Consider the following 25,151-nt stretch of genomic DNA (forward strand, 5'->3'; position numbering starts at 1 on the left):
GAGAAATAGGGACAATTAGAAATAAAACATAACACGTATAAGGTTGCACAACGAATTTAAAAGCAACAATTTCACCCTCTCTTTTCAGTCTCCTGCACATAGTTACTCAAGCTATGACTCTGGCAAAAATGAGAGCGTGGACCGAGGCGCTGAGGACCTGTCACTCAACAGGGGAGATGAGGATGAAGATGACCACGATGACCACGACGATTCAGAGAAAGTGAACGAGACAGACGGCGTGGAAGCTGAGCGGCTGAAAGCTTTTAATGTGAGTCTTGCCACACTCCAAGTGTGGTTTAATTTTTACCACTTCACTTTCATGTTGTTGCTTGTTGGTAAATGTGGATATTTTAGAGACATGTTTGTTTAATTTACAGAAGGATTTAAAAAGTACATGAAACACTCTTTGCCAACCAGACACCAGAATTGCTGTGTTTTGTTTAGAATTTTAAAGCCAAATGTGAGCTGAAAACTGGAATTGTGTTGTGTGAGTATGCATGTTTACCTAGTGGATGGAGGGGGCCTCAGCTTAGTCCTCGGAAGAGTACGCCCGTCATCTGTTATTTCTTTTGCTTTCCTAGCTTATCTAATTATGCATGACAAAAGAGTCAATTGTGTGTTTTCAGAGATTAGTCCACTGTGCAGTGTAGCAATGTGACAGTCGTATTTATCATTAGTAGAGAATTTAATGGGGTGCTCAATTGTCACAGTCTACTGTTATTTCCTGATTTTTTTCTACACGGTATTCTTTTCTGTCTGTGTGTCTGTCTGTCTGCTTTTCTCTCTCTTTTTCTCTCTCTATTTTTTAATCCAACCATTTAGAAAAGTCTTTAAAGAGTGTTTGCTTAAAATTTCTGGCTTTCCATTGCAAAGTTCTCCAGTGCATAAACCAGAAAAGAGTATTTTCCTATCGGTAATCAAGACAGGAAGCTAGGAACAGAAGAGAGCAGCCCTCCAAACCCTTCTCCTCTGTCTCCCTCTTGCCAACAGATGTTTGTCAGGCTGTTTGTAGATGAAAACTTGGACCGAATGGTCCCAATCTCTAAGCAGCCCAAAGAAAAGATCCAGGCTATCATTGACTCATGCAGGCGACAATTCCCTGAGTATCAAGAGCGTGCCAGAAAACGTATACGTACTTACCTCAAGTCCTGCAGGCGGATGAAAAGAAGTGGTTTTGAGATGGTGAGTTTTGAATTAAAACACAGCCCTAGATTCCATCAAAATCCCACATGTAAACCATGACACTATTTTTTTTTCATCTTAGTGTCTTTTTTTATTTTTTCCATAATGTCAGGTCAAAGGGGTTTTTGTTTGCTTGTTTGTTTTCTCCCCTTCTCCTTTTCATCTTCCTGAAGTATTTATTCCCTTCGTCTAATTTACTAAGGAATAGCTCGTGAGACCAGTGCTCACAGAACCATGTGGTACCATGTCACAGAAAATGAGGGTGATATGAGCAAAAACCAGTGAGAACCAGTATCTCATTCACGTCTGTTTTCTTTCTCTTACTGCTAAAGTGGGTATGAGGTTAATCAAATCTTGAACTGAGGCACTAGTTGTTGCTTTAGATGGGATGTTAGAATGGAGTTCTCTGGAATGAAAGGCAATGGATGGAGCCGTCTAAGGAATATCGTTTTCATACCAATGGTTAACAAACAGCAAGCCTGAAAATAAGGGAATGAAAATGCTCAGGTGAAATTTAAGACTTTGTTTTACTGGGTATGTTCATTTGTGTGCTTGTGGATGGTACCATGAGCTTTTATATTCAGCTGGGCTTTATAGATGGATGAAATTATGTTGACATTAGGTTACTGACCGGTGTGGAAATTAGAAATCAATGGATTTTTGGACTTTTCTATTTCACCTTGCTCTAATTGTTACATCTAGAAATAGCACACATATTTACAATGTATGCTTTTCCCCTTTCTTTATTTTTCATGTATGTGAACAGAAATGTATTACAAGTTTTCTGAAACCATTTTTTTCTACTCCTCTGTGAAGGCTCCATCAAAGCCTAGACTGTTAGTGTTTGTGATCTGTGACGACTTAATTAGGTGTGAATTGATGAAGATAAGAGAGGTTTCAGGGTATGTCATATAGGAGAAATAACAAATCCACTATTATCAATTTTTCTACATTGGCATGTAAACATATCTTTGATATTTTTTAAAGGAAAAGTGACTGTTCTTTAAAGGGAAGAAGTCTCCCAGGTGGCACATGCTCTGTCCCCAGAGAGCCTGGTTTTGAGGTCTGGATCCACCACTTTCTAGCTGTATGATCTGGGCAAGTTACTTCCACCGCCTGTGCTCACTTTTCTCCTCTGGAGATGATAAGAACTCCTAATTTATAGACCTATGAAAATTATATAAGTTTTCTCATGTGAACTTCTGCAAGTCATTTCTGACAATAGTAAGCACTCAAAGAATCTGAACTCTGAATATATTATCAAATAGTATTTAATTCATCATCTAAAAACAATTTCCCCAAATGTTTTAATTCTACATTTAAATTGTTTTAATTCTGCGATTGTAGAACACTCCAGTTAAGTATTTGCTTACTTCTCAGGGTATGTATCCTACACTGGAATTGGGGTTTGTGGTGGATAAGTCATTTTGTACTAAACGTGGCATAATTTAGTAAACTAAATTATGGTAACAGAGGTTGTATGGTATAAGAGAGAATGAGAGATTGCTTGAAAGAAATAAATCTATTTCCCCCATTAATTAATTATTTATTATTATTACCTACATAATAGGAGACAGATGACAAATGAAAAGGATATCTAAACAAGTGTGAAAACCTAGAAACCTAGCATTGTCATCAGGTTCAAGGCCATTTACCAGTTGATATAAAATTCTAATTCAAGCTAAGTGTATCTCATTCAGAGCACAATGTACTATATGTACTTTTCTCTTAAAATAACAATAGATAATATCATACATAAAGATTTTTATTTTTACCAGCCTCCAGCATTACCATTTTTTCTTAACTTTTTAATGTTGCTTAGAGACTATATTCCTTGGCAAATATGTATCTTTATTTTTCATGGCATGAAATTTGTGTATTAATCATTCTGTAAGATAAAAAGATCATCACCATGCAGAATTCTTAACCTCTTTAAGTCACATTTCAGACATTCAACCATTTTAAAAATTAATTGGGATTTTTGTTAATTATATGCATTCACTGTAGCATGAATATAAAGGCAACTATTTAGGATAAACCTTGTGCTATGCCTAGAGAAGGACAAAAAGTTGACTAATACAAGGTCAAGAAGTTTTATAAACTAATTTTGAAGTAAATATGCTATAAGGAAATGGCATAGTATTTAACTCTTAATTTTCATCCATTCATTTGATCATTTATTCAGGTAAATATAATGTGCATAACATTATACAAAGTACTAAGAAGAAATATAAGACATGTCTGACTCATTAAATCAAGATTTGTTGAGGGGACAAGTTGTGTGAAATGAAATTCTTAAGTATAGCAGCAATGCAAGGCCTTATTGTAATTAAATGTTAAATGAACAACATGGATGAAAATGTATATTGTAGCCTATTTTTGTTTTTTATATTACTCAGTAGTATATCACTAGAAATAACAAATTTACCACTCAGTTGACACTTGGAATTTTTATTTATGTTTGGTTTCATTGTCATAGAGTGTGGGTAGAATTTTTATGTCATTTTGAATACTCATCCTTACCCAGAATAGATAGGAAAAGGCATGGCTAGTGCAGACAGTAATTACTACTAAATATTTTACACAAATAGTTTTTGCCCTCATAATTTTTAAGTGTGATATAACATTCACAGGGTGTTTTCTTTTAATTGAAACAACTTTAAACAAAAATCCTTTTTCCTATTGTGTTTTTTGTAGGCAGACATGAAGAATGTATCATTTTCAGTATGTGATTATTTTTACATGCATATTATTTTGCAATATGTAACAAGTCAACAAGGCAACTTAAGGAAGTTTTAATATATTTATAAAAGTGAATTATGCCAGGTGCGATGGCTCACGCCTGTAATCCTAGCACTCTGGGAAACTGAAATGGGAGGATCACTTGAGCTCAGGAGCTCAGCAGTTTCAGACCAGACTGAGCAAGAGTGAGATCCCATGTCTACTAAAAATAGAAAAAATCGGCCGGGCGTGGTGGCTCACGCCTGTAATCCTAGCACTCTGGGAGGCCGAGGTGGGCGGATCGTTTGAGCTCAGGAGTTCGAGACCAGCCTGAGCAAGAGCGAGACCCCATCTCTACTAAAAAATAGAAAGAAATTATATGGACAGCTAAAAATATATATAGAAAAAATTAGCCGGGCATGGTGGTGCATGCCTGTAGTCCCAGCTACTCGGGAGGCTGAGACAGGAGGATCCCTTGAGCTCAGGAGTTTGAGGTTGCTGTGAGCTAGGCTGACGCCACGGCACTCACTCTAGCCTGGGCAACAGAGTGAGACTCTGTCTCGAAAAAAAAAAAAAAAAAATAGAAAAAATCAGCTGGGTGTGATGGCACGCACCTGTAGTCCCCACTACTCAGGAGGCTGAGGCAAGAGGATCACTTGAGTCCAGGAGTTTGAGGTTGCAGTGAGCTATGATGATGCCACTGCATTCTACCCAGGGTGACAGAGCAAGACTCTGTCTCAAAAAAAAAAAAAAAGTGAATTACGATGTGTAGGATTATTTAGTAGGCAATTCTGTGTTATAAAATTAAAATAGAATTCAACAAGCTTAGCTTTTTTAGTTATTTAGGGTCTCGAAGATCAGAAGACTCCTTAAGTGAAGTGAAACATAAAATATTGAATTATATGTTTCAGGATGACTTTAAAAAAAAATTCAAAGGGCTAGTCCTATAGAGCTGGTTTATTACAACATGTATCAGAACTATACTTGAGAATCTTAGCATTTCCTTGGACTAATTTTCTGCTGTTGTTAATACAAAATCTATTCATAGTTAATTATTCTACGCTATCTCTAAAGAATATATATGCCTACACAAATACTTTTAATTGGCTTCACTGAATGCATACAAACATTAAAATATGTATTTATGCATTCTTATCTCACTGGAATTATCAAGACCCCACAGGTCTTGATTGCTTAAGCAGCCAACATTTCTATGTCATGCTCCAAATAATCTCTATAATGTATGAGGTAGAATAAGCAAATTATGATACTTTTCTACATATTTTCACCAATTCACTATTACCAATCATCTCAAATCATAAAATCTCCAGAGCTGGATATAAAAGGGCATGTTTTATGAAAAATAAATCTAAAAGTTTGATCCAGAGTACTGTCTCAGTTTTCATTAGATTTTAATAAGCCAATGAGTTAGGCGGCCATTAAATTAAACTTTAGACAAATCTATCAAACTGCTATTGAATCTATTGTGCAGCTTTCATGCCCAAGTTTCAGCTACTTCTCTTGCAGAATACTTGTTGATTGTTCCAGAAAAGAATACATTTCTTCAAGGTGTCCTGATCTAAAATTTATTAGTACACATAATAGAAAAGATCATAAAAACAAAGCTTTAGGAACAAGGTGGAGTTGGCCCACACTGAATATCATCTGAATTATGTGAGATGATTTCTCTTTTTTGTTTCCTGGATTTGTATTATGAGAGACTCTTTTACCATGCTGCACATGCTTGCATGTATTTCTGTAAAACTCAAATGAACATATTTAGGAGAGATAATAGCGTAAGAGATTTTTAGTCCATTGATTCTTCTTGTATCCCAAATTAGTTTCCCACTGTACCAAGTTAGACCAGCTAGCCTAGATATTTGAATTCAATAATGACAACCTCTTGAAAAACCACCTAGTCAGTTGCTGTTAACATTATGCCATGGACTTGTTTGTTTGCAGAAATAAGTCTCATACAATTTTTTGTAAAATTTTGCCAAGGACATTGTCCACTAGGATACTAAAGGTCCACTATAGAAGACCTCATGTCAGAAGTTTCTTCTAGAATTTAAAGCAAGAAAATAAATCACTTCTCTCAAGGAAATGGAGTGTTTCACTTGTTCTCATCACCAGAACTATGAAACTTAATATGTTCAATTCCGTGTCTCACGGCCAGGAAGTTCAGAGCCAAACTCTTTCCGATGTCCCAATGTCTTTCTGTTTATTTTCTTAGTGTACAATTTTCCTTGGTGGCTCTGATATTTTTTTAAGGGAAAAAATGAGATGTAAGTTTTGAAACAAATAAGTAAATCATTTAATTACAGAAACATCAGAAAACAGACCTTTCATGTTTAGGAAATAGTGTATTTTTTGAGAGGACATGACTTCTCGGGTCATTTGCTTCTACTTGTCTAATGTAGCTCACAGTAGAGGGATCAGACCTTGTTTTCAATTCACAGTTTCCATGATATCATAAAGCGTTTGAAAAGCTATAATGACACTTGTTATTCATCTTTCAGCAAATAGACATATTATACAAATGACTAAAATATTTCTTTAAACTAAAACTTCTGTAAAAAATATACCTAGCCCTTTATACGAGATCTTGCTAAAAACCCTGTAATACCTGTGGAGCCATTATTATTCACATTACTCTTCAAACAAAATTATCACCACTGTGCAGGTTTCTCTTTTTGTGACCAATTAACTTAATTGATGCTAATTAGCAAACATATTTTGTTCGAATTCTCTACTTGCTATTTGTACCAACTCTTGCCCTCTGTCTTAAGGTTGTTGTTTACCATTCCCGAGGATATTGTCACATCCTCTAAGTTCTTTATTAATAATATTCCTTTTCAATTGCATCCTATAATATGCTTCTTAATAATTAGGATATTTAACCTGATCTTGAAGTTCTTTTACCTTTTCACCTTCAGGGACCTGGATCTCTATTTCAAGTCAGCCGTTAGTAGCATGGATACACCTTGGTCTTAGCCATCACTCAGAGAGCCTGCACAGGCAATATGAAATATTTTCAGAATTTTCTAAAATTTCTAAAATATTCTCTGATGCCTTTACAGAAGAAGTGTCTTGATCTTATTTGCTCTGAATAAATAATCCTGCCACCTCTGTGCCCGTATCATTCTACCTTGTTTAGCACATTGCTCCATCCACTCTTTCTATTCTTGTACATGTTCTGTTTTCCCTTTTCACTGAGAGGAACATTTCCTCTCTTTTGCCTTAAAAAAAAAAAAAAAAGTATTCAGATTTCAAGAAAATATTTAATCTCTAATTTCTCATCTACAAAATGAGTCAGTCTTTCTTTGTCAGGTTTCTCAAAAAAATATTTTATACTTAACAGATCATACCCCTTACCTCCAATTCCTGTGGCAGTCCCTCACATTCAGACCATTCAGACTGTCTGATTCTTACCACTGGACAGTTGGCCCTCCAAGTCTGTAGACTTTGCCTCTGTGGATTCAACCAATGGATTGAAAATATTGGGCAAAAATAAGATTGTTACGCCTGTACTGAACATGTACAGACTTTTTTCCCCTTGTCAATATTCTCTAAACAATACTATTTACATTGTCTTTGGTATTATAAGTAAGCTAGAGATGATTTAAAGATATGCAAAAAATTTTTAAAACCACTGAAGTCTTGAAGATTCAAACCCCATTTCATCTAACATCTCAGACAATTTTCAGACACCCTTACATATAAACTCTTCCTACTTTCAAAGTGACTCCCCCACTGCAAAAAAAAAATCACACCTATGTTTACAACATCCAGGAACTTTAGCACTCAGGAGACCCATCCTATTGAGGTACCCTTATGTCTCAACTTTTTGGCTTACTGATAAATCTGCCTTTGCTCCTACAGAAGTCTTCTTCATTCTGGCTTTGACAGTATGAAACTTTATCATCTCAGAACAAATTCTGAATTTCTTACTATAATATTTCAGCATATGAACTTTTGAAACTGAGAGACCTAGGTTCAATTCCTGGCTTAGTTCAATTCCTGTTTAAGTTGTATGATGTCAGGCTAGATTTTTCTAAAGGAGAGAATGTTATATGTGATAATGTGTCTATGATTTTTAACATATAATCTGGCACTCTTTCCTTTCATGCCTTAGTCCATCACATTAGTCTATTAACCTTCTCTTACTATGTTGTTTCTTGGTCCACTGCTTTTCCGTAAGTCAGAGATTATGGGTTTCCTCTGCATATTATTTCCTAAATGCATTAAAATTGAAGAGTAACTAGGTTGTAAAGAATATAACCAACTATTTGTCAGAGTTACTCATTATTGGATCTTTTACTTTTAGCAAGATATTGAACTGAGCCTCAAGAAATACCTCCTCTTGACTTACAGACACCCCACCCAGCTTCCCACTACAAACACGCATACAAATCCTGAATAAAATATAACAATTTTTAAATACCTAGCTAAACTCAAAAGAAAGAAAAAGAAATCCCCAGGCACCTGAAATGAATAGGAAACTCATAGCCAGAATTTTAAGCCCTTAATTGGGTAGAGCGACAACCTAGGAAGATAAACACAGCAAATGTAGATCCAAACAGATTAGGGCTGGGTCTGAATGTCCACCCCAGTTCAGGATATGTGGATTTTAGTTTGTGCCTGGGCAGAAACATAAACTGAAAACTGTGTATAAAGCTGGGACCCTACAATGTCCACTCCTCCATTAAAGGAAAGTTAAGAGACAGCTAAAGACAACTTTCAAAAGTAAAAATGACAGGCATTATAAGTATTGAAATTAAAACCTTACTAAATGGATTACATAGAATATATGATTCAGCCAAGGAGAAAATTGGTAAACTGGAACAAAAAGTATGGAAATTACCACCAAAAAGAAAAAAGTAGAGAAATATGAAAAAGAAGATGGAGAATAGAATAATAAAAACAGACCTAATAGGTATTCCAAAGGAGAAATTAGAATAAGGAACGTGCAACATTCCAAGAGATGATGTGGAGAATTTTTTAGAACTAATTGGACCTTGAATCCTAAGTAAACAAGACAGGACTGAGCAGTAAATAAAACAAACCCATACCTAGAAATATCATAGTAAAACCACAGAAGAACAAAGACATCCTTAAACGTACCAGAAAGAAACAATAGATTATGGAAAACAGAAAAATAATTAGCCTGAACAAGTTCTTATCCTCATAATAAATGTCAGAAGACAATCTTCAAAGGACTAAGAAAAAAGTCTTCAAGATTCTTCAAGATTTTAAGAAAAATTACTTTTAATTTACAAATTGGTGCACAGCTCAACTTTACTTTCAAAGTGAAAAGTAAAGAAATACTTCAGACAACTACTGAAGTTACTACTCATAGTTTGACTCTGGCCAAACAAAAATATACTCTACGAAGAAGGAAACTGACCCCAGAAGGAAACAATGGAAAATTAGCACCATTCGTGGGCAAATCTGAAGAAACGTGCTCGGATTTTATAGTCGTAGATCTTGATTGTTATTGGTGCTTCACCTGTTGTAATTTGTGGACTTTGTATCTCTGAGATTTAGTTTCCTCATGGGAAAAAAAAATGAAAGCAATACCTCCTATCTTAAAGATGAAAAGCAACAGCACTTGAAATAATAAGTGTAAAAACACCTACCTAGCTAGGATAGTACCTGGTATGCATGAAGAACATGATAAAATGCAATTTAATCTGAACTTGAATTTCCCAGTTCCCTTTACTGGGAAACCCTCATTGTCTCAATTTGTTGAACTAATTGGAGGACTAAATTAATTGTGTCTTTATCTATTTAATCCTCACTTCTAGCTAAGAGCAGCCTCAAATCTCTCTTTCTTCTGTGTGCAAATTGTACTTTGTGGTACATCTTTTGTAGTTTTTTTTATCCTGTCTTATATTACTGTTATCTATATATGGGCCTTAGCTCCTTAATAAGAAGTTATGTTCCTTGAGTACTATGCTGCTTAACTTGTCCATCTCTGTATCACCCACAATGTCTTTACACAGTACAAGTAGTTATTGCTCATGAAAGTTTCTCAATTAATGCTCAATTCAACTGAATTAAAATTGTTGAATGAAAGATTGAGTGAATGAATAGTTACTAATGTGCTACTTTATGGTGGGAATTAACTGAGAGATGAGCTAATTTTTATTGTGTGATATGAGTTTCACAGTATCTTACCATTAGTATTTTAATTTTAAAAACTACTGGTAACAGAAAATACAGCTTAATTTATCTTAAATTTTTAGGGAGTTTTTTCCTTTCTCTAAAGAAGACAATTATATAACATTTAATTTAACTCTCTTTTTAACTCTTGAAATGCTAATTTTTAAATTATTTTATCTATTTGACAATTAGCATGACTAGGTACTGCTATTAATTGTATGATGGATTTGGTGTATAGTTTTAGTTTTATAAGTAAATTATTAGGGAAAAAGATGCCATAATCTATAATAATTATAAGTATATATAATCACTTATTTTCAGAATCAAAGTTAAAATATCTACTGTTTCCCAGTAGATATTAAAATAAAGGATCATTTAGTTAAAAATGAAAGCATGTTATTTTAGCTGATAATTTAGTTGATCTTATGTCTTGATCAGAGGTATTGTCAGTTGACTGCTAAACTGTGCTTCTGAGTATCAACTATAAGACTTTTTAATTTTCCATGTGTTTGTGAAAGATCATTATTAATTGCCAATAATATTCAAAAATTAAGGCCAAGGCATAGACCATTAATTCGTAAATAAAATATTTATAATGAAAGCATAGATGAAGTTTAATTATCTTATATTGAAAGCACTTTCAAACTCCTTTTAAATGAGTCAAGGGAATTTTCTCAAGAAACTGGAAAAGTCCAAGGATTTACACATAGCTGGATCCATGGGCTCAAATGTCAGGCATTGTACTAGCTTGTCAAGTAAACTCTATGAGGTAGAGATAGTATTGATATTGTTTTTCTTCATGTTTCTGAACTTGGCACAGTTCCTGATATATAGAAAGTGATTATTAAATAAATGCATTTGTTGAATAAATAAATTAAGATACTAGCAACTTTATGTGCATTCCTTCATGGAATTCTAAAAACTACTCCATGATATGGAGATTATTTCTCTTGTTTTTATCTTTCTGACTGAACCTCAGTTTTGCCATTTATAAAAACAGAAATAATCATACCTAGCAGGGTGACAGGGGCTCAGAGATATTAAATCACCAAAACAATCACTTAGATAGCAAGTAGCTGATTATAGAATCATATCCAGGTCAATCTGCCTCAGTTGTAAACTGTCTCCATTCCACTGGTATCTATGAATGAAACTACCTGGTTTATAGAAGGGATCCCTTAGGAGCTGAAACTTTCAATACAGACTGTACAATTATGCCTTTAGGTGTAACTACACCATTTGGGAGAGAGACTGTGTGCATATCATCCAGGTTGCAGAATTCTTAATAATGTATTTTATAAAGTAACAAGATTAGGAGGAATAATCTTAATTTAGTACCCTACCTGAAGTCTAACTATTGAATAGTTTACTTCAATTATCAGTGGATGTCACCGTTGCTCCCAATGTGGCCTTATCTAATGCTTGATTAAATTTTACTTAAACACTAGAGTCTAAAGAGCATTGCTATATTAACCCATGAACTTTACATTCTTAATTTTTTTATCTATTTATAATTATAAAAATTCTGTGGTATCCAGCTAAATTTCAGAAGACTCTAAAGTTGTTTCGTTTACAGTTTAAGGATCAAAAAAAATTGCATAGTTTGTTTGTATGGTGGTAGGTTTTACTTGCATATATAAGAAAAGACACATTTACATTGTTCCAACAGCAATCACATCTCAAATTCCCAATTAAAATGTGACTTTTTAAACTCCAAAAGCTCCATGTGGCAGTTTAGCCATCTGTTTAATGACACAACCACTACTGACTTGAGTATAGATAATTATTATGATAAGAATTGTGCTGGAGGAAGATCAACTCAGATCCCAGTTGAGAATGACAGTTAATTATGAAGAGATAATTAGTGAGGATTGTTAACATTATCTTATATCCAGGGAAAAAAGTAGGTAACAAATCTTCCCAATTTAGGTATATATCATGTAAATGGCACAATTATATCCATTTTTAATTATCATTTAAAATCTTTTAAGATATATACCAAACAGTATACATATTTACTGAACTATCTTCAACCAGGAAAAGTGTTTTTCATAAATTGTCTGTTGAATTTTTTGCATTTGATTTTTCTGTCAAAAATATTCTTATCTCCAGTTATTAACTGGAAGCTTTTGTGTATGATGGCCACTCTTACAAATGTAAAAGGAAATTTTTAGCACTCATCCCTGATGAAATCTATGACTATAACCTTTAATATACCTTGCTAATTATGTCCCGGGAAGACCCTAAAGGAGTGATATTAGAACAAGCTCTCACCTATCAAATGTAGTGATGGAAAGGAGAATTTAAATGAAGATGATTCTCAGAACCCATAGTAAACAATACTTTTAAATTTTTATATGATAAAATTGTTTTATAAGAAAAAAATTGATTAATTTCCTTCCCATTATCTTGATATGAGTACTTTTGAGTTGTGAAATGGATAAAAGTCAAATTTTGCAGGAAAAATGCCAAAATAACTTTCATATAGTTGAGCTCTGTGCTATTGGGGAGCATTGACATTTATTATAGTTTGTCAATGTTAGAACTAACAGGATTTTCAACAGGATTACCTCACAGGAGAGAGAGAATTCTGCCTGACTCCTGTTTTCTCTTTTGGGATATGAAACTACGTTTTGTTATGTTTCATGTACAGTAATTTCTTGACACTTCTGGCCGCTTTAACATTAAAATCTTGTGAATTTAAATTGTATCAGTTTAGAACTTGTAGCATAACTCAGATAAGTCACATTTTTATCTTTGTTCTACTGTTGAAGAAGGATTTTAAAGAATTAATAGGAAAATATATTAGGAGGATTTTAATCATTTTAAGAGAAGGATGTTAGGGAGATCCTGATATATTCTTTGCTTAAATGCAAAGAGGTGTTAGTTGTAAATGGATTCCTTTGCAGGAATGTGTAGTATTGAAGAGCTTTGGCTTTATGTAAGCTTCCTGAGGCCTTACTTGTAAAAGGAGAATAATTGCTTACTAAGGTTTTTTATTCCCAATTTGTCATCAGACTTAGATTCTAATCCAGGAGTTTCCACATACATAGCTGCATGGTCTGGCCAAGTTATATAATCTCTCAGAACTTCAATTTATTTTTACCTTAAATATGATTAATATAAGTACTCAAAGACTATTTGGAAGATTAAATTTGATAATGAATCTAAGCTTTTTGTATTAATGCCTGCACATCCTAAAGCACCCAATAGGAGTTACCTGTTATTAACATTTACCTAAAAATTAAATGAGGATGGTTCTAGATTTCCATTTGGAGGTACACATTTGATTATATATTTGAGATATACAAAAATTCTTTGAAAAATACATATGTATTCTTAAACTGGAATATAGATTTTGTGAATTCATTCTGCCTTTCTTGCCAATGAGCTTGAATTAATTGTGATGCTTATAACACATCCATGTAAGGGTGATCTTTGACCTGCTTACCTTTTTTTAGTTGAAAACAATAGTTTTAGACTATTTTGTTTTAGTAGTGATAAATTATGTAAACGTATAAAACAGACAACAGAATTTAAGAGAGTAATAGAGTTGAGAATCCAGAGACATGAAACCTGGGTTCTGGAGCTCGCTCAATTTGTCCTTTGGCAAATTGCTTAATCTACCTGGGTTCTAGTTTCTTCCAAGTTTAGAGAAGAAACTTGTACTGAATAATTTCTATAGCCATTTATAGTTATCAAATTATAATTGTACAATAATCTCAGAACAACTCTATTTTCAAAATTATGCTATTTATCTACAGGCAATGTTGAATTATGTATCTTTGTTTCTACTTATTTTTCACATTTAGTAGAGAAGAGCATATGATTGCTTTACTTGAAGTTGACTTTTTTTCCCCCAAATCTTGAAATATTAAGTTATCAAGTGACTTTAAAGAGTATCTAGCTCCACTCAGCCAGGACATTCTATGAAATAGTTTCTGAGAAGACCAATTTAACACATCTGGGGAAGACCAACTTTCCCTATCATTTTCTCTGAAAAAGAAATTATACAAATTATGCATAACAACTTTTACTGTTCAATTGTTTAGGAAAAGTTGATTTTAAAAATTAAAAAGGATTTGAAAGCAAATGCTACCAAATAATTTTAATTAAAGGGATATTTTACTGTGTGTTCTCCTTACTCAACAAACTTGTATACATTTAAAGAACTTGTGTGTTTATTAATACAATTTAATCAATTGAATAAAATTGAATAAAATTCTATATATTCCTAATTTGGAATATATTCTGTCTGAAAAAGAGAGAAAAATAGATGTAATGAAGAGCTAAAATATATCTCTATGAATCCCACGTGACTACCAAGAATTGGATTAAGAAAAGGGATGTTGCTGATGTTTTATTTAGATTCTGTTAATTTCATCCCTGGAATCAGAGAAAGGATCGAATAATGAAGTTTACAAAGGTGTAAACCCTCAGCTCCTATTTGAATAATGCTAGCTACAATCAAATAATTTTTCTTTTTCCATAATGAGATGTTCTTATTCTTATTTTTTCTACAACACTTTTGTCTCAAAAAATAGTTCAATCAAGGATATTAATGAGTACCTAATTCCCATATAGAATAGGTTACCATTTTGAGCCCAGCAGTGGCCATCTTTAATGAGACACTGATTTTATAGATTAATATTTATTTGGTTATTTAGTTCTGGACTACAGACTTTTTTTTTTTTTTTTTTTTAACATTTACCTCATTTGACCCTTTTCTTTGTTCCCAAGGCACAGTCCTAGCTTTCTAATTTCCTTCTCAAAACACTTCTATTGCATTTTTTCCTGCCACCTCAGGGACCCCTCTCTTCTTTTCTTTTGCAAAAATAGCATTCCAAATATCCTACTGTTTTATTGTCAAAGTCGTCTAACCATCATGTCAGACATCTCAAGGGGAGCAGGTGGAAACTTGCCGATCCCTCTCCTACCTTTTGCCTACAGAGGCTACTTAGAGGGGAGGCAGTGAGGAAGTTTGCTGAAGCACCTGCAGCAATTGTTTTCTAGTTCACCTGAGATCAGAGCCTGGTCTCTTTCTACACTGTACAAATTTGACCAAGGAATTTTTTTTAAAACACTGTAGTCCGAATGTATCTGTTCTAGAATATTATTTGAGACATCAACCCTGTGGTTCAATTTGCTAAAAGCACATTTTACATGCCAGAGTTGGTAAAATGAATGAGGTACAATAAAGGCACGTTCAAGTTTCTTTAAAAAAATATGAAAGGTCTCAATTAATTTGGAAGCTTCTAATTAATAACATTCACACTTATTTTGGACTGAGGCTTTGAAAACCCTAAGGCAGCGTGCCACTATAGATGTTAGATTCCCAAAAGATACTTTAGGTTTTGTGATTTCACATTATTGTACTGTCTTATCTGGTTTAATTTTTGTTATTTCTTATCTATAATTTGCTTATCATAACTAAAAAACTGTTCTATATCATTAAGTACTTCATCTTTCAGCTAGACGATTTTGCATGTAATTATGGGAAAAAATGAATGGAAAACTTTTCTATGGTTATCACAAATGATATAAAGAGCTACAAATAATTTATAGTTAATTAGGAGCTTAGTTGGGGAATTAATTAATTTCTGTGTGGGCTACTCAGAAGATAGATTTCAACATATACCCGTTAATAATGTCAACTCATATTTTATAAATGAAACAAAACATGCATGTACGCACACGGGTAAACATTATCTCACATTGAAAACACCAAACCTTTGGTGTGTCAAAATAATGCTAGGACTGACTTTTTATTTTGTATTTAAATTAAAATAAGTATTTTTAAAGCATTTTAATCACATCATTTGTGTCACTACTTAGGCTGTAAATATTCATATTTCATATTAAGATTGTTTGACATGGTCTGAGTATGTTAGTTTTTTTTTTAAACTATGTTTCAGCCCTGTCACTTGTTTGTTTTGTTTCCTTGTGCATTGTCATATGTTATAAATGAACTAAAGAACTTGTTGTATTTGCAAAATCCAGTTAGCAATTCTGTCACTGCCTGTTCAAACTCCAGCTTAATGGCCCAGACTAGATACTTGTGACAAGGGGTCTATGGGAATGAATGATGGATCTGTGTAGCAACAATAGCTTTAACCTCTAACTAGCTTTCATTTTTCATCTTTGCAATTTCCATTTCCTCTTTTTATTGAAATAAGTTCAGTTGAAATAAATGGATACTCCTGCACGTGTTGATGGTCCCGTGAGTTCTTCTGAGAATAGCGTTGGCCTGCCTGTTAATGATACTGTTAATAATTTTTTTCATATTTTTTTTCTCTTTTTCTTTTTAGTCTCGACCTATTCCTTCCCACCTTACTTCAGCAGTTGCAGAGAGTATCTTGGCTTCAGCCTGTGAGAGTGAGAGTAGGAATGCTGCCAAGAGGATGCGTCTGGAGAGACAACAGGTACTGAGGCTTCTTGCAGTCTGGGGATCACCAGCTAGAGCATATGCACTGAATTTAGTTTGATTGATGTAGAAGAGTAAAAACTCTTGAGCTATTTATAGTACAGATAGATATAATTTTTATATCTTTATCATGAGAATTTAAACTTGAAAAATACATGTTCATGTGATGAATGGAGATAAACAACAAAACATTTTCCACGATGAAAACGGAAACTAACAAGCTATAATTCTGTTTAATACCCAAATTGAAGGCTAATTACCTATTACAAGGTTCTAACTCTTAATTCATTTATAACAGTTTTCTAAATTTACCTCATCATTTATGATAGTGACCTGATCATGTTCTTTAATATCTTCTGGTCTACTGCCAAATGCCAGTAGATTATGCTGGTCTGGTGAAAGTACAACATAACTTTGAAAGACTGGAAAACCATAAAATGGAGATATAATGAAAATCCATGTCTTGAGCTTACTCCCTTATTAATTAATCACTTATTGTATGCCAATTGCGTATCATCTTTATGTCTCTTTTCTAAGGGTGTATGTCTATGTAGTGTGGATGAGTTTATTTTTGGTTCATTGTTCATTGGTGTTTTATTCAATCTTTCTCTTGGTTTATCTGTATAGTTCTGTCTCCCCTTCTCACCTCTAGAATGTCTTTTTCTTCTATTAAGTATCCATAATAAAAAACTAAATTATAATATATTATACATAATATATTATACGTTATATTATACATAATATATAATACGTTATACATAAAATTTGCTGTAGTATGACTTTTAAATCATTTTTACAACAAAAGAACTGGGTGTTCCGTATTTCTAATTGAGGTTGAGATGAATCAAGACTAAATTAAGTTAGTCTAGTTTTGTGTCTCCTGTGAGCCAGTGGGCTTCAAAGAAAAAAAATTTTTTCCATTCCAGGCGTAGAATAGTTTGAAATGTTTAAGAATGGTATCATCTTTGATTTGATATATTTATTAAAATATCATGTGCTAATAATTCTGAATGCCGTGAAAGATGAAGCCTTTATTTAAGTAAAAAATACTGCTTTAGCTTTGGATAAAAAGTATGTAAAAATTCTGATTTTGAATTTGTTAATCATGCCACCAGTATTTATTTACATATATACGCCCTCAGTTGAGACACTATGATTGTTATATGTATAAAATTTACTTACTTCCAATGAGTTAAAGCACTATATGTAAAACACCTTCTAGCATAGTGATTAGGATTGCACATTCTGGAGTTGAATAGACCTGGTTTTGATTCACATCTCTGCCCTTACTAATTGTATGACCTTTATTTAGCAAGCTCTTCCAGTTCTGTGTGCTTCAGTTTCTTCATATGAAAAACAAAAATAATAACAGTACTAATCCTATGAGGTCGTTATGAGAACCTTAAATGACAGATTCATGATACGTACTTAGCATTTTGCCTGGCACATAGTAAGCATCTATAACTTCAGCCTAGAAAAGAAGACTTTGATGTCTAGCATGTTTGTCACTGCATTTGTATCGGTAAACTAGAAAGAAGTACTAATAATACTAGCTCAGGTACGAGAGCTTTGAAGTCAGACTAAATCCATTTGAGAAAAAGATCCTAATTCTAGAAATTGGAATAATAGAATTCTGAGATTTGCAGAGCGCTCCTTGTTTTCTTCTAGCCATATATCCCCCCTAGTCTATACTGCATAGTGCCAAGCATATACAGGGTTGTTATGAAAATTAAATGACTGATTCATGTTATGTACTACCTATAATATCACTCTATAATATCCCCCAAAGCTGGTCATCTACCAATATTTGGTCCAATGACTTAATCACTGTTGGTCTAATCTATAAAATGGGGGATCTAAATGTCAAATTCATAGTTGTGAGGATTTAAGTCAATGCATATAAAAGCATAATGTATTTCATAATTTTATGTATTGTTAACAATATATTCACCATTGGCTTGAATATCTCAAATCCCACCCCAATGCTAAAGATCTACTATTTACTAATACACTTTCCTACGGTCAGAAAGCTATAATTGTTTTGAAAGTCTTTGAGCTCAAATTTGCTTCCTAGAGCTTCCACCCATTGAAGAAAAACTGTTAGAAATAATGAGGACTGGGACTTTTTACTACTGTCCCAGGGACAGGGACGGGGAAGGGTGGGGGCCAATGGTCCTTGATTCTACTTCCCATATTAGTTGTTTCCTTTTTCTTTTTATCTTTTTTTTTTTTTTTTTGAGACAGAGTCTCGCTTTGTTGCCCAGGCTACAGTGCCATGGTGTCAGCCTAGCTCACAGCAACCTCAAACTCCTGGGTTTAAGCAATCCTTCTGCCTCAGCCTCCCAAGTAGCTGGGACTACAGGCATGCGCCACCGTGCCCAGCTAATTTTTTTCTATATAGTTTTAGTTGGCCAGATAATTTCTTTCTATTTTTAGTGTAGACAGGGTCTCACTCTTGCTCAGGCTGGTCTCGAACTCCTGACCTTGAGCGATCCACCCGCCTCAGCCTCCCAGAGTGCTAGGATTACAGGCGTGAGCCACCGCGCCCAGCTAGTTGTTTCCTTTTTCTATGTCCTCATACCTACTGATTATTTACTGCAAGTCTCCATCACTTAAGAATGGAGGATGCCCAATATCATCTCCACACAGGAATGTTCTTTCCTAAAAGGGTTCAGATGGCTTCAGATTGTGGGGAATAAGGAAGAAATGATTTTTTTAAATGGCACTCTATAATTTATTAGAAATATCCATTAGGCACTTTACAGACATTTTTTCATTTATCATTCTCAACAACCCCATGAGAGTAAGTAGTATAATTCTCATTTACATGTAAGGAATCTGAGGCCCAGAGAAATGGGGTAACTCATGCAAACTACATGGGAAAGCCAGGATATGAGTTTGTATTAGGTAAGGCTGACGCCTGAGATCTTTCCACAATTCTATAATGTCTTTTCATTAATTGTATTCAACAAGGGAAAACTGATATCCTAGAACCAAATCTTACGACTCATCACGTGTGCCTCTGCTCACAATATTTTGATAGTGTAGTTTTCTTCTGGAAAATGATTTACTTCATTCACAAATATTTTGCACTCTACCCTAACTAGCAAATCCGGTTTTGCCTGCTTATCAGCCTAAAAAAATGTTATAAATTTCTGAAAGTGTTTCACTTTGGGAGAACTTAATTATGCACTGTGAACACTAGTTTAGTGTTAATAATTAGTATTTCAAAAATATCTAAACCATTTCTCTATGAATTCTATGGATTTCCTTTGGTCTGCCACACGGAGACTTCTACCAAGTGATTTTGCTTCTCACCAAAGCATGGAGTTGGCCAGGACCCTTCTCTAAATCGGATCTAAACATTCTTTGCCTAAGTAGAGACAGCCAGAGTTCTTTTGCATGTTGACAATGAGATCATCCTTTCTGTGTGCATTCATAACCCAACTTACAACTCGGAGAACTTTACAGTGACTCAGTGGTTCTTCATCATGCCTCTGACTTTCTATTGGTTCACAAAAATTCAAAAATTGAACAGTTAAAATCTGTTTTCTGTTAAGCCACCCATCTGACTGCTTGCTGCCAATAGTCACGTGAAGAGCTGTAGTTATACATGTCCTTCAGAGTTTATGAAGCTTGATGAACGAATTGGATTTTTGAAAGCTCTTTGAGCTGTAAACATAAAAGGTGTTACGGATGTGTTAAATACTTTATTCCGTATGTCCATTTTGCACCAAAGTCCAGAGGAAGCTTATTATGCAGCTTCAGCCTTAAGCAAGCCAGTGGCAAGGACAGGAGCCTACTGCTTCATCGGGAATCAGATTTCACAGAACTGAGGTTAATCCTCAATGCGTTTTAGTATATACTCAGCATTTTTTTTAACATCAAAATCTGAAATTTTTATATTATCTAGGAAATTATTTGCTTTGATAAATCAGAAAGATGGACAAATCCAGACTTCACTTTTATAGTTCTGTGACATTGCTCAAATTTTGTGAGTTGTTTTTCAATATCTTTGTTATTTAGATATTTCTTTTTGTTTAACAAGGATATCATACTGTTCTTGATTGTAATTGATTTGAAGAGACAGACAAAAATAGAAAGTGAGAGAGATTACAACCAACTATTGGTTGGTGATTTATCTCCTATAAATGTGTATTTCTTGCTGTTTTTAAGGGGTGACATATATTTTATTCATAGACTTGATGACTAATTAAGGAAGAAAGGTTTTGAGGAATGTGAGGGTTTCTTTTCTCTATCCACAGTGATTTCAGTTGAATTAGTTTGTAATTCTGTAAAAGCCAACAGCAAGGGCTTCCCCAGTGATACTGTATTGAAAGCGCAAAGCGGGAGTGCTGGGTGACAGTTTTTGCAAGGGCTGGAACAGATGGAATATCAATGGTTGACTGTAATGTGACACCTTTGACTCTATTGACAAGAACACAGTGGGGTGGGGGGAAGGGAAAATGGCATGTTAGTTGCCTGTCATATAATAAAAGGTAAGAAAGCAAAAAAATAAAGCACTGAAAACTTATGTACCACTAAGTTAAAAAATTAAAAAACAAAAAAAACACTGTTAATAAACCAGCATGAACCAGGACCTAAAAATATTTAGTAACTCTATACTTCGTTGTTTATTCTTTAATCATGTTGAACTCACTGAAATCTTTATCTCTTTGTGATTTTTCTTTTGTTCTGTTAGGGTGCTAATGAGTGGGAATATTATTAAAAGAAATTTAATTGCAGGTACAAAAGTTGACATTGTAGCCATATAAGCATGAGGAAAATTTTATTGCAAATGTCTTAATTTTGTTATAGATGTGTTTAAAAACTATCTAAAACCCTGTGATAAAGACACAGTTTTTCAGACAAGAAAGTTTTCTTTCACATTTCATTCCATAGTTGTGTGTCCTTTTGGTAACATTTATAAACATTAAAAAATACCTAACTGAAAGCAACAATTTTCAGTAGGATTTCATTCTCAAATTTAAACATTATGATAGCAACTAAGATATGGCTTTAAAACTATTTCCATGGACTGCCAGCCCACACCTCCCCAGCCCTATTTTCAGTCATGCTCAGCTCTACTCCTAGCACTTTCCTTTTTTATGTACAATATGTCAGAAAAAAAATCTGTATCTTTGAGTCTTTCGATGTGTTTCAATATGACCCTTTCATCTGCAGAAAATATACTATATAAGAAAAAAGTATAGGCATACCTCATTTTATTAAGTTTTGCTTTATTGTGTTTCACAGATACTGTATTTTTTACATATTGAAGGGTTGTAAAATCCTGTATCAAGCAAGTCTGTTGACACCATTTTTCCAACAGCATGTGCTCACTTTGTGGTCTCTGTGTCACATTTTGTAATTCTTGTATTATTTTAAACTTTTTCATTATTTTTATATCTGTCATGGTGATCTGTGATCGGTGATCTTTGATGTTAACTATTGTGCTTATTTGGGGGCACCACAAACCGTGCCTGTATAAGAAAGAAAACTTAATTGATAAATGTTATGTGTGTTCTAACTGCTCTACTAACCTACCATTCCCCTGTCTCTCTCCCTCTCCTGGGGCCTCTCTATTCACTGAGACACTATCAGATTGAAATTAGGCCAGTTAATAACCCTACAATAGCCTCTAAGTGATCAAGTGAAAGGAAGAGTTACAGGCCTCTTTAAATCAAAAGCTAGAAATGATTGAGCTTGGTGAGGAAGACATGTCGAAAGTTGAGATAGGCTGAGAGTAGGCCTCATGCAGCATTTAGCCAGATTGTGATTGCGAAATAAAAGTTCTTAAAGGACATTAAAAGAGCAACTCCAGTAAACACATGAATGATAAGAAAGCAAAACAGGCTTATTGCTGATGTGAAGAAAGTTTTAGTGGTCTAGATAGAAGATCAAACCAGATACAACATTCTCCTAAACCAAAGCCTAATCTAGAGCAAGGGCCTAACTCTCTTAAATTCTGTGAATGCTAAGAGAAGTGAGGAAGCTGCAGAAGAAAAATTTGAAGTTAGCAGAGGATGGTTCATGAGGTTTAGAAAAAGAGGCCGTCTTCATAACAAAAGTACAAAGGTGAAGCATCAAGTGCTGATATAGAAGCTGTAGCAAATTACTCAACAGATCTAGCTAAGACAATTGATAAAAGTGGTTACAGGCCAGGCGCGGTGGCTCACGCCTGTAATCCTAGCACTCTGGGAGGCCGAGGTGGGCGGATCGTTTGAGCTCAGGAGTTCGAGACCAGCCTGAGCAAGAGCGAGACCCCACCTCTACTAAAAAATAGAAAGAAATTATATGGACAGCTAAAAATATATATAGAAAAAATTAGCCGGGCATGGTGGTGCATGCCTGTAGTCCCAGCTACTCGGGAGGCTGAGACAGGAGGATCGCTTGAGCTCAGGAGTTTGAGGTTGCTGTGAGCTAGGCTGACGCCACGGCACTCACTCTAGCCTGGGCAACAGAGTGATACTCTGTCTCAAAAAAAAAAAAAAAAAAAAAAAAGTGGTTACACTAAGGAACCAATTTTTTTTTTTTTTACCACAGAAAGAATATCTTTTTTATTTTTTTTTTTATTTTATTTTTTTTTATTTAATTTTACAGAATCAAAGAGTCTAACAGTATATCTTGTTAGATACAGTATGTCCTCATAATGTATACATTATTTCTTGTACAATGATATGAAATAATATGGGAAATATTCATGATAAATTATTAAGTGAACAGTGCAAGTTAAAAACAATAGTTTCATATTTTTTTCCCCACCCCCCCTTTCCCGAGTCAGCACCTTCAAGTGTTACCACTCCCCAAACGGTGCGCAATGCACTCATTATGTAGGCATACCCCCATCCCCTCCCCCGCCCCCCACCTCGGTCTGATATCTGATTGGTGTCATTCCCAGATGTGTATTTAGGTGATGATCAGGGAAACCAATTTTCTGGTGAGTACATGTGATGCTTGTTTTTCCATTCTTGGGATACTTCACTTAATATAATGGGTTCCAACTTCAATACATGATTGGATTAGTAAGCTGTGGTATATGTATACCATGGAATATTACTCAGCTATAAGAAATAATGAAGATACAACATCTCTATGGTTCTGGACAAAACATCTTTATATCAGAAGAAAATGCCATCTAGGACTTTCATAGCTAGAGAGGAGACATAAATGCCTGGCTTCAAAGCTTCAAAGGATAAACTGACTTCTTTGTTAAGGGCTAATCCACCTGGTGACTTTAAGTTGAATCCAGTGCTCATTTACTATTCTGAAAATCCTAAGGCCCTTAGGAGTTATGCTAAATCTACTTTTCTTGTGCTTTATAAATGGAAAAAGAAAACCTGGAGGACAGCACATCTGTTTATAGCATGGTTTGTAGAATACTTTAAGCCCACTGTTGACACCTACTGCTCATAAAAAAAATATTTCTTTCAAAATATTTCTGACCATTGACAATACACCTGGTCATCCAAGATCTCTAATGGAGAGTACAGGAACTTAATGTTGTTTTCATGCCTGCTAACACTGCATTCATTCTGCAGCCTATCGATCAAGGAATAATTTCGACTTTCAAGTCTTATTTAAAAAATACATTTCATAAGGCTATAGCTGTTTAGTGATTCCTCTGATGGATCTGGGCAAAGGAAATGGAAAACCTTCTGAAAAGGATTCACCGTTCTAGATGCTATTAAGAACATTCATGATTCATGGCAGAAAGTCAAAAGAGCAACATTAACAGGAGTTTGGAAGAAGCTGATTCCAACCCTCATGGATGACTTTGAGGGGTTCAAGTCTTCAGTGAAGGCATTAACTGCAGATGTGGTGGAAAGAGCAGAAGAACTAGAATGATAACTAGAGGCTGAATATGCGACTGAATGGCTGCAGTCTCATGATAAAGCTTTAATAGATGAGGGGTTCCTCAAGGATGAGCAAAGAAAGTGATTTCCCAAGATGGCATCTATTTCAGGGAAATACGCTGTGAATATTGTTGAAATGGCAACAAGGGATTTAGAATATTTCCTAAACTTAGTTGAAAAAGCAGGAGGATTAACTCTAATTTTGAAAGAAATTTTACTATGAGTAAAATGCTATCAAACAGCATCGCATGCTATGAAGAGATTTTTTGTTAAAAAAAGAATCAGTCAATGTCACAAACTTCAGTTGTCTTATTTTAAGAAATTATCACAGCCAACCCAGCTTTTAGCAACCACCTTCTCAGTCAGCAGCCATCAATATCAAGGCAAAACCTTCCACTAGCAAAAAAGATTATAACTCACTGATGGCTGAGAAGATCATGAGCATTTTTTAACAATAAAAGCTTGTTTTTGTTTTTAAGAGACAGGGTCTAGCTCTATCACCTGGGTTGGAGTGCAGTGGCATCATCATAGCTCACTGCAGCCTCAAACTCATGGGCTCAACTGATCCTCCTGACTCCGCCTCTCAAGTAACTGGGGCTACAGGCATGCGCCACTATGCCTGGCTAATTTTTCTACTTTACTTTGTAAAGACAGGATCTTGCTATGTTGCTCAGGCTGGTCTTGAATTCCTGGCCTCAAGCGATCCTCCCATCTCAGCCTCCCAAAGTGCTAGCAGTACAGGCATGAGCCACTATGCCCAGCCAATAAAGTATTTTTTATTTAAGGTATGTACATTGGGTTTT

General features: G+C 34.6%; 1 protein-coding gene across 19 annotated transcripts in view; it reads left to right on the forward strand.

The window, feature by feature from the left end:
* The window catches only part of NOL4 (nucleolar protein 4), a 322,420-nt gene that overhangs the window by 230,720 nt on the left and 66,549 nt on the right, over positions 1–25,151 (forward strand). For 10 of the 19 annotated variants that reach the window (XM_069468117.1, XM_069468131.1, XM_069468125.1 and 7 more), the window contains 2 exons: positions 89–268; positions 16,377–16,490. In XM_069468117.1, the coding sequence (XP_069324218.1) occupies positions 89–268; positions 16,377–16,490 (294 nt within the window). Of the gene's footprint in view, positions 1–88; positions 269–990; positions 1,183–16,376; positions 16,491–25,151 lie in introns of all 19 variants that reach the window. The other 9 variants (XM_069468115.1, XM_069468128.1, XM_069468122.1 and 6 more) reach the window with 2 other exon arrangements.

Source organism: Eulemur rufifrons, chromosome 5 (genome assembly GCF_041146395.1).
Source record: "Eulemur rufifrons isolate Redbay chromosome 5, OSU_ERuf_1, whole genome shotgun sequence".
Taxonomy (NCBI): domain Eukaryota; kingdom Metazoa; phylum Chordata; class Mammalia; order Primates; family Lemuridae; genus Eulemur; species Eulemur rufifrons.